General features: G+C 39.1%; 1 protein-coding gene across 1 annotated transcript in view; it reads right to left on the bottom strand.

Moving 5' to 3' along the window:
• Positions 1-78: 78 nt before the first annotated feature.
• The window catches only part of tspan33b (tetraspanin 33b), a 190,376-nt gene continuing 179,283 nt past the window's right edge, over positions 79-11,171 (bottom strand). Inside the window, exons 5-8 of the mRNA XM_041038780.1 lie at positions 4,674-4,769; positions 4,133-4,261; positions 1,968-2,129; positions 79-211 (exon numbers count right to left, since the gene is read on the bottom strand). Coding sequence (XP_040894714.1) covers positions 143-211; positions 1,968-2,129; positions 4,133-4,261; positions 4,674-4,769 — 456 coding nt within the window. The 3' untranslated portion in view covers positions 79-142. The remainder of the gene's footprint in view (positions 212-1,967; positions 2,130-4,132; positions 4,262-4,673; positions 4,770-11,171) is intronic.

Here is an 11,171-nt window from a genome sequence, read left to right as displayed (position 1 = left end):
ACTTTAAGAATAAGAAATGTACTCAAACTTTGCAGAGATACAGTAGCAGTAAAAAAAAAAAGATGTCCTTGCACATGTCAGGAGGAGCTGAGCAGAGTACTGTAAGTTCTCTTCCCAAGTCTTCCCCTGCGTCGGCCCGCTCTCACAACACTGAGGTAATCTCATCTTGGATCTGAGAGATCAGGATCTGGGACAACACGATCCCTGCAATCTAGAGGACAGCAGCAGCCATTTTAGATTACAGAACAGACTCCCGAGAACTGTACAGTCTGTTCTGAGCATCTCAAAGTCCCTCGGAAGGGAGTCACAATGCTCATTTGGCACCAGGAGGAAACGTTTCGAAATTAGATTTGAATAGAGTCACTTGAAATAATTGCATCATATTATACAGTAAATTACAGGATAATACTTCTGTACCTATCACTCCCTGTAGAGCTGATCACAAAGTGTTTCACACAGCAAGAGCACACTCGTTCTGTGGCAAACACAGCTTTTAACTGAGCTTTTCAATAATTAACAGTTTGATTTAAATCTGTTTTTTTATGCAGACAAATCTAGTAATTTTATGTGTTTGATTAGCGAGGATGTGCCAGACAAAAAAAGAAAAAACTTCATCAGAACTTCATCATCAGATTTACTGCACATCAAAGCAACTGGAATCTTAATGCAATTGTTTTGACAGAGCTCATGGGTAATTCACATGCTTCCCTCTCAGCAGAATCATCGGGGACCCAATCAGGCAGATAGGAGAGCGAGATAGATCACACTAAAGATCCAGTTACAAAGGCACATGCTGCATGAGAATGCAGTGTGACAGTACCTGAATCATTTTGATAAGTAAGCGGGTTAATTATTTCGAGACAGCCCGTGATAAGTGCTAATGTGATTTCAAGGCCAATCTAACATATTGACTTGAATTATTAGCATTACTTAATGCTTTGGGATTTGAGGTGCTTTGAGCAACGGTGCTCAGTGAATAGGAGGAAATTGTCAGTATCTTCCTTTCTCAGACACATAATCTAACATTATCACACACAGACTTCTACCTCGGTTGCACATTAATCTGCGCTTTCGATCTAGCACGGTGTAATAAATGAATAATGTGCAGTTAAAATTTCATTATCCCATTGTGCCTAGTTATTGCTGCCTAAGTATAACCCTCCTATTTTTGAAATCAGTTCTCTCCCAGTGGGGGCACGGGCAGCACCACGACAGAGGAGGGGGGCGGGCTTTTACAGGCCGCGTGGCCTGACGAGGACGTGTATAAAAGGCAGCACCGCGAGAGGAGGGGGGCAGGTTAAAATTATTGTGCCTTTAAAAAAATTTTACTAAATTAAAGTCAAGACTTTGATATTCAAGAAAAAAATCGTTTTTTAGCAACAGAAACATGATATCTGCAAAAAATCAATGACTTATCTCTCTTGTTGCCATAAAATGTGGATGTTGGAATTCCCACCACTTTGAAAGGACAGTGCATTTGCTGTGTTTGCCACAACCCCACAACTGAGGCATCTCAAGAAAGCCCAGGATGTCCACTTAAAAGGACAGTACGATTGAGATAGATTCTATAAATGATATTTTGACCTAGGGGTCTCAGACTCATGTCCCCCACCGAGGACAAAAATGAATTGCCGAGTCTCAGGAGGATATATGTGTTACTTGAGTAAAGGTGCAGGGTCCTGATTGATGAAGTGCTGCTCGGACTGTTTCGCAGCCGTGTCCAAGTGCACCATGTGAGTCTGCCTTTGAGGTAGCAGGAACCGTCAATATGTTGATTGCTACACGCTCAATCTGGTACACCTCCAGTTGTTGCTTTCATTGACGTGTGAGTGAGTGAGAGAGAGAGAGCTTATTTAAGACAAGATTAGAGTGATCTCTGCCCAGAATTGTCTGAGGTTACCAACGGCAAAGGACTGTTTCCAGTTACTGCTCAACTAGCATTAAGAGAAGGCACATTTGACAGTTACCTGAGGCAAGGCCAGTCCCAGGGCGAGAGCCCCCACCAGCAACAGATGAGACTCGATCCACATCACCGCCCTGTCTGCACAGCCTACTGGGTAGATTGACTTGTTTGCCTCCAAGTAGTTCTGGGTTTGAACCCCAAAACCACACATAGTGTTAATCACGACCTGTGTGACAGATTGACAGAGACACACAGAATGTGATAGTTTTAACGATTACCTTGACTACCACATAAACCTGGAGCACTGGGAAAGCTCTCGCAGGCTGCTGTTTCGCATCTCTCGTCTTATTTAACATTGAAAAAGATATTAACCAGTGTGACAGCTGAGGGAGAGTTTTGTCGAAGCATGGTAACTACAGAGACTTGGGATTAAAGAAGGGAAATGACAAGAGAGCGATACAAACATCCATTTGATGTGACAAGGAAGACTACTCAGCCCTTGAAATAGCTGTGCAGTTGCAGGCTTTGAACAGCAGGTTGCAGCACTGCTTCAGCTCTATTAGTGTTTAATTACTTGACTTTTTTCCCCCCACACGTACAAAAAGATTCCTGTGATCTCTTCTGTGTTGTATGATGTAAAATCAATATTAGTTTGATGGATCTGCATGGACTCTTTAGTCTTCTGTCTTCACACAGATTAGAAAAAATTGTCAGTGGTGGCTTGCGAGCTGCGCTGCTGTGTCTGTTCAGAGGGTTAGGGATAGGGCATCCTCCATGTGTCTTTGTGGGAGTAAGAATGTGAGTACTCATGCATGTATGAGTACATTTTTTTAACATATACTACTTGTGTGTTAGCATGCATCCTTATATGCACACTTTTAATTTTTTATGCATGTACAGACTTCAATTCCGACACTGAAGACGACGACTATAGTGGTTTTACTGCGCAGGAGTGAGAGGAAGATAGCATCAACGACTTTTCTGACTTTTTAATTTTTTTTTAACCAGCCGTGTTACTGCCGTGTTACAGGCACTGTTAGGAAAAAGAAAATTTTATTTAATTAAAAGTTTTTAAAAAATCCCATGTTACAACGTAGACACCTGTGGCTTATAGTCAAGTGCGGCCTACATATATATACAATTTTCTTTTCTTTTAAAATTTAGTGGGAGCGGCTTATATTCAGGTGCACTCAATAGTCCGGAATTTACGGTAGGCTATATAGCTGTATAGGTCAGAGCCCAGTTTGCTAGCTTTAGCTTGTGACCACGGTCACTCTTTGTTGTTGATGCTTGATTTTAGAGGCTTTTCCACTGATCTGCTGCCCATTCTGAACTTTTTTTTTTTAAGACTGAAACCCACCTCATGGAGCAGGCCAATTGCTTAATAACACACTAAAAATCACACACCAGTTTCTAATGTAATCTGTAGATTATTCCCAAGTGAGCAACTGGTGGGTTATTATCGCACCGGTTCTATGCGAGGTAGCCTACCCCACCCAGAGGAAAGGAAAGTAATACCAGCAGCAGTTTATATCTGCAGATGAAGATGTTTCAGTGTTACCTCCAGGCAAAAAAATAAACGGCGTAAGCAGTTTTTGATACACTTGTGTATCAGTTACAATAATGCAAATACTCTTCGTCACTTTCAATAAACTTCGGCTGCATCTCACCATCCACAGATCACATACTCTCTGGTATGCCGTATGTATACAGTAGATTGTTTGGATTCAAGTGCTTTTAGAATATTTGTTTTCTCGCATCGCTTCTAATTAACTGCAGTCAGTTGGCGTGTGAAGAGTTGGGGTGTTGTAACACCTGAATATGTGACACAGGAATACAGACCTGCCTATGTAACACTCGTCTAGCAAGACGGTCAGGAAACTGAGGTTGCCATGTTGTTTCACTTCATTCATTCTGGCTGACACAGTGTTCACGTTAGCAAATCAAACATTTTTCACACTAATCAAAGTAAATGTGTTGATTTAGTCAACAGATTAACTCGTGCAGCTGCGTTGATATCATTCACAGTTGCCCCCGTTTTTCTGTTGCTATTTTTTATATCATGCTAGCCAGCTTATGTAGGAAGATGATATCCTCAGCCTCAACACTGCTTGCTAAGCTCTGATTGGTCTGATTGCAGTTTGCTTTATATTTTTACATGGGGCGATTGTAAATTGTTTGTTATGATTTGAGTTTTTTTATATTTAAAGAAAAAAAAAGAGAACACACCTCTCCAGGAACAGGAGTACAGCAGGAATAAGGTACAGAACAGCGCTCGGAGCTGGGGTTCGTATGTGTACAATTAAAGTACAGGTTCCAAGACCAGTCTGTGTAGTTGTTCCACCCACAACACTTGAACTGAGTGAAGAGAAAGGGAGAGAGGAGAACACAGCACAGGTATATATTTAGAAATATGATCTTGCAGTGCACTGTACATTCTGCCAGTCTGGGCTTCTCCCATGGGTAATCCCAGGCTCACAAGTATGTCAGTGTGTGCAGATGGGAGAGGGATATCACATGAGGGGGGGTTGCTCACAGAGTAAAAGAATTGTATGTTTACATGCAGCCTCTCATGTGGAAAACTCTCAGCAAGGCCAAAATAACAAACATAAGCCATACAGCTCTGTGGTCACTGGCTGTGGTTTCTCCGTTTTAGTGCTCAGACATATTCAATAAACCACTAGCTGGGATCAATTTGAAGACTTCTGTAATGTGGATAGCCACAGACACAAGCACATACAGTCTAGGTAAGTGGAATTGGCCAGAGCACCTCTTTCTGGATGTAATCCATCAGGTTCTGCAGATCCAGGTCATCCCTGTAATGCACGATGGCTTTCTTCACAAACTTTCCCAAAGCATCGCGAGTCTAGGAGAGAGAATACAGGGGGAGTTCATTCACTGAATAATAGCTTTAATAACAACTTTTTCCATGTTCTAAAGAAATTAAATCTAAGTTTTAATAACTTCATTAAGTTGGCCAAAGGTGAACCTATCTTCAAATGTCTCTATGGCCAGGCTGCTAAGGTGTTCAGTGGCATTGTGTAACCTTTATGGCTCAGTTAATTACTTGGGCCGTATCTATGGAGAATTGCAAATTGCCTTCATTGAATATTTTATTCTAATGTATCTGTCCATGCTAAAATAAATATAAATAATATTAGATGTCTGAGGGGGATGCTTAACATCATCTCGCTTGCATTGTATGAGCATTATGGGGTATGTTTGCCAACAGCAGAGGAGCAGGAACTCAGTACAGTAGTACGATGGCTGCAGGAGTGCAGAACAACAATAATAATTAAACCATTCATGCCTTTCAGATCAATGCACACCATGCATACCAAACACATAACATGTGGGTTTTATGCCATTTCAGCTGTGGTAGATAATTGCTTGAACTTGCCCATTTGTTATTACAATGTGGTAATTTTCATCAGCGCCACTTGAGCTGCATAAACAAAACCCAGATGAAATATCAATAAAATACATTGATTTGACTGAATAATCTGTAGTGAGGATTTCAGAGTAAATGGCTGATTCAGACATTAAAACTATGCACCTCTTAATTTTGTTAGCTTTATCACATTGTATTCCTTTTCAGGGTACTATTTGTTAATATTTAGATTTTCCATTCCCACAACTAAATAGAGTCTTGAAAATGTATTTAATGTAAATCCCCTTTAAAAATTCTGAAAACAAGGAGGGCCATGGTTATACAGACAGAGTTCAGATGTAATATATGCTAGTAGGAGCACTGTATGGTAATAAGCTGTTGAACTTTAAAATTTCATTAAGCTTGAAATGAACTTCTGTTAGTCATTTGCTGAAGGCTTTCTGAATTGTTACAGTCCATGTTAGAACAGGTTATATTGATAAATACTGTGAGCTGTATCAAAATCGCCCAAGTAGTTTTCCAAAATTTTGCTAGGATTTCTACAGCAGTTCCTTTACCCTCACCCCGTCCCTCCCTCTGTTTCTCCTGTTTCTTTTTCACGTGGTGCAGTATGCTTGTGGGCCTCAGAGCCCACCATCCCACCTCCCCATGTGTCATTAGCGGCAAAGTCTCCTTCAAGGGATCTGTTGAAATGGAACATTTGGTTCCACTTTGAAGTGCCAAAGCATTTGAATCATTTAGCGAGGAAGGATGCTGGGAGGGTTGTTAAACTGCTCTGTTTAGCAGCAGGCAGTCCGAGTGCTGACAGAGAGCACAAGGGAGAGGAGAGGTATCATCAGGCACCAGGCACCTCGCCACTAGACACCAATGTCAGGGAATGTTACCACCACTGGCTGTTGTGTTTTTATTCTCAGCAGAGTCCTCATGGGATGTCACTGTTGGAGATAAGTGAATGCTATGAGTGGGGGTCCCTTCCCTTCCCTTCCCTTCCCTTCCCTTCCCTTCCCTTCCCTTCCCTTCCCTTCCCTTGTGGCCACTAAATTCGTCCCCAGGGGCAAATATGGCACATGGGCGACTACAGAGATGTGAATATACATTTATGCAGTCACTAAGTGGGTTACCTGCTCTTATTTAGAACCCACACAAGTGCTTACAAAATGATTAATATTTTCAAAATGGGTAACAAAAAAAAACCAAATCCTTCACATAAAATTATATTTGTTGTAATCTCTCTAAGCTTTTCTTTTTTGGTGTTAAATACTATGTAATTGTACTGCTAAAGGCTTCAGAAGTTTTTCCATATTATAAGTACTTATTAGGGGTGGTTAACCGGTCCAATTTCCTGATTCGATTAGATTACGATTATTGAGGTCTCGATTCGATTAACAATCGATTATTGAGTTTACGCTTGACAACAGTAACCCAAAATACACTGCGGCCAAGCCAGCCGTCTCTCCTTTTTGCAAAGTCAAGCTAGCCGCTCCAGCATTTCAAGTGCTCCCGTGTTACAGACTTTACAGTAAATAGACAGATGCGGTTGCTACGGCGTGGACCAACTTCCGGTTTTCAAAATAAAATGTGGGTTATTGAAAGGCAATAAAGAGACGTGTCATTGCGATCCTGTACGGGTTTTGAATCATTATGTCACATGACCTAGAGGCTATTGAAAAATTGAGGATCAGGAGTGTTAAAAAGTAATTTTAAAAAAAGGTGTATCTGAACCAGCCAGTGTAGTACTATGATCCTGCACTGATTTTGAGTCATTAGGTCACATGACCAGGAATCTATTGTGCTAAAATGCTAATATTTACATAAAAAAATATTTAAAATATCAGGAATGTTAAAATGGAATAAAAAAAAAGGTGTATCTCAACCAGCCAGTGTAGTACTATGATCCTGCACTGATTTTGAGTCATTAGGTCACATGACCAGGAATCTATTGAGCTAAAATGCTAATCTTTACATTAAAAAATTTATATAAATTAAAGCTGCAAGCAGCGATGGGCGGGCCCTCGCACCCCTTGTGAGCTGCAGGAGTCGCAGCCAGCTCAGCTACGCAGCCACACACAAGAGTCCTCCTATGTCCTCTCCTCTCTCCTGCTCTTCTCCCCAGAGAAGCACAGCAGTATACAGCAACAGAAAAGACATGGCCCCCTCCCAGCAGGGGGCGATATGAGTGTATCATCATATGGGCATATAAATGAGTTGAGAGTGTGAAGGTCATCCTGATTATCTGTGCAGAGCAAACATGTAATTTGGTTCAATGGACAGTGTGTTATTTGAAAATTACTTTAGTGTTGTTTAGAGTTTGTGTAGGCATTTCAATGGTGTTATTTTCACCCACATATGTTAAGAATACCAGGATGTCCTTGGTTCAATATATCCTGGTATTTGTGGATATATATATGAAAAACTTAACTTTAATGGACATTTGTACTTTGTGTGAGTTGTGTTCATGTGACTACATGTGTAATGTGGTTACAAGAAAGTTGCACATGTTAAGAAAAAGTATCATGAAGTTTGTCAGAGGATAACTCACGCAGTCAGTGTTGAGTTTGAGAGATGTTGATGAAGCAGGTTAATGGAGCCTGTTGTTAAAAGTTAGACATTGTTTTTCCAAGCATTGTATCATTTGTATTTTAACCATACACATTTCATGATTAAATGTAGGGAGGTGGGACTTTAGTTGAGTGGGACTAGTTGTTTGGTTCAGTGGTGTCTTATGATTGATGAATGATGTCTGTGGCCACACCCCCTTTTGTTTTGGGAATTCTGCCAAAGTATGAATAAAACAACAAGGTGAGTTTAGGTAGATGTTTTTGCTATGTGGATGATTTGGTAATAGTTAAAGCTTTTTATAATTTGTAAAGTGTGTTGGTTTTTGTTTAGATGGGGTTTATTTTGGCAGTACAAATGTTGATCTGCATTGTAAGATGAATTATCTGTGCAGATAAAACATGTAATTTGGTTTGATGGACAGTGTGTTATTTGTAAATCACCTTAATGTTGGTTAGAGCTTGTGGATGGAGGTTGAGAATGTTTTAGTGATTAAAAGCAATTTTACAATGGTTGTGGCTTGTTGATGTACACAGGTGTTATTAAAACACATCTAAACAGTTCTACCTTTGGTGTAGTTGAGATATGATGCAGAACAGAGATATGCGGCAGTCTTTTTTTACCTGTTTTTCTGACTTATATTTTTATATGTACTGTGTTTTTATTGCTGGAACACAACAGAGCTCTGTGTTTGTGTGCTCTTTACATGTCCAAATCCTTTGCTTTCTCTACTTTCTCAACAATTAAGAACTATTTCAAATCATATACAATCATGTACATCACCACTTACCCACAGACGTAATGCAAAAATACATAATACATTATAGATTATGTCTTAAATCCATGCTTTGATTCTATTGCAGTAATACCTACATATATGTCCTATAGATTATTCAAAGTAAGGTTTTCTTTCCTACATTACAACAGCATTTTCATGAATGCAATATCTCATTCTAACTAGATATGTTGATAACAATATTTAAGAAATGCTGTTGAAATATAGGTTTTGCTTTACCTTTACATCACTTCAAAAAGCAAAAGGCACTGGTTATGGTACACCTAGTACACTAGGGTGGGGTTCAATTCCCTGCAGTGCCCTGCTAATAGATTGATGATGTAAGATCCACACAAAATCCTAAATCTACACAGCTTGTCATAACAACTCCATGTTAACATATCTATGTAGAATGTATGTATTTCCATTATATAGCTCACATGGCACACTGACATAAACAGACATTTATGGCTCTGAGTAAAAGGAGCGAGTGAACTACATCCAGTGAACTACATGAAAAATACACATATTTCCTATTCCCAGTAGTTGGTGCTATTTGTGTATCATGATGTCAGTACGTCAATCTGTTATGAATCACATGATCAACATGACTGTAAAGTTTGATCCACATTGAATGAAGTATGTGGGAGATACAGGCACAAATATGTCCATTTCCTGTGTGTTGGCGAAGGGTCAAATTTGTGGCGGCGCCACAGCCAGACCGTGTAACCCAGACCAAAGATTTTCACAACTTTTAGTCATGAAGGTCTTAAGTCAAACAGAGCAATTCACAGGATGATTGGACCATTCTCCTAGGACGAGTTTGTTAAAGTACAAGCTGTGCGAAACAGAATGGTGGGATTTTTCCAAAATGGCGGACTTCCTGTACATCTTATAACTTTCCTCCAAAAGACTTTTTTTCTTGTATGGACGTGGTGCATCTGTGTTCAAAATTTCAAGTCCGTGGGTCTTACTTGGAATATTTTCACACTCTAGGGGGCGCTAAAGAGCCGTTTGGCTTAGCTGACAAAGCAGCGGGAGAAAAAGAAAAGAGAGTAATAATAATCCCTTCAATTACAATAGGGTTTCGTACAAATTTGGTGCTCGGGCCCTAATAAAAAAGGCCGTAGTATAGGAAGGCTTCAAAAATCTGCGAAAAAAAAGTCGTACTTTAAAACGGCCTCAAAATATGCCAAAAACGTCATATTTTAGTAAGACCTCAAAATGCCACAAAACATGTCATACGGCTGTAAGGCGTCAAAATATGCCAAAAAAGTCAGATTTTAGTAAGACCTCAAAATGTCATAAAACATGGCATACGGCCGTAAGGCGTCAAAAAATGCCAAAAAAGTCATTTTTTTGTAAGACCTCAAAATGTCATAAAAAACACCATACAGCCGTAAGGCGTCAAAATCGGCCAAAAAAAGTCAAAATTTTGTATGACCTCAAATGTCAAAAAAAACATCATAGTATAGTAAGGCGTCAAAATCGGCCAAAAAAAGTCAAAAAATTTTTGGACCTCAAAATGTCATAAAAAACGTCATAGTATAGTAAGGCGTCAAAATCGGCCAAAAAAAGTCAAAAAAATTTTTGACCACAAAATGTCACAAAAAATGTCATAGTATAGTAAAGCTTCAAAATATACCAAAAAAAGTCATATTTTAGTAAGACCTCAAAATGTCACGAAACATATCATACGGCCGTAAGGCGTCAAAATATGCCAAAAAAGTCAGATTTTAGTAAGACCTCAAAATGTCATAAAACACGGCATACGGCCATAAGGCATCAAAAAATGCCAAAAAAGTCATTTTTTTGTAAGACCTCAAAATGTCATAAAAAACACCATACGGCCGTAAGGCGTCAAAATCGGCCAAAAAAATTCAAAAAATTTTTTGACCTGAAAATGTCATAAAAAAGGTCATAGTATAGTAAGGCGTCAAATTCGGCCAAAAAAAGTCAAAAATGTTTTTGACTTCAAAATATCATAAAAACGTCATAGGATAGTGAGGTGTCAAAATCGGCCAAAAAAAGTCAAAAATTTTTTTGACCTCAAAATGTCATAAAACACGTCATAGTATAGTGAGTTGTCAAAGTCGGCCAAAAAAAGTCAAAAATTTTTTTGACCTCAAAATGTCATAAAACACGTCATAGTATAGTAAGGCGTCAAAATCGGCCAAAAAAAGTCAAAAAATTTTTGGACCTCAAAATTTCATAAAAGCGTCATAGTATAGTGAGGTGTCAAAATCGGCCAAAAAAAGTCAAAAATTTTTTTGACCTCAAAATGTCATAAAAACATCATAGTATAGTGAGGTGTCAAAATCGGGCAAAAAAAGTCAAAAAATTTTTTGACCTCAAAATGTCATAAAACACGTCATAGTATAGTGAGTCGTCAAAGTCGGCCAAAAAAAGTCAAAAAAATTTTTGACCTCAAAATGTCATAAAACACGTCATAGTATAGTAAGGCGTCAAAATCGGCCAAAAAAAGTCAAAAAATTTTTTGACCTCAAAATGTCATAAAAAACGTCATATTATAGTAAGGCGTCAAA

Source organism: Toxotes jaculatrix, chromosome 5, assembly GCF_017976425.1.
Source record: "Toxotes jaculatrix isolate fToxJac2 chromosome 5, fToxJac2.pri, whole genome shotgun sequence".
NCBI lineage: Eukaryota > Metazoa > Chordata > Actinopteri > Toxotidae > Toxotes > Toxotes jaculatrix.
The sequence above is the reverse complement of the archived record's forward strand: the minus strand, read 5'-3'. Positions and strand labels throughout refer to the sequence as shown.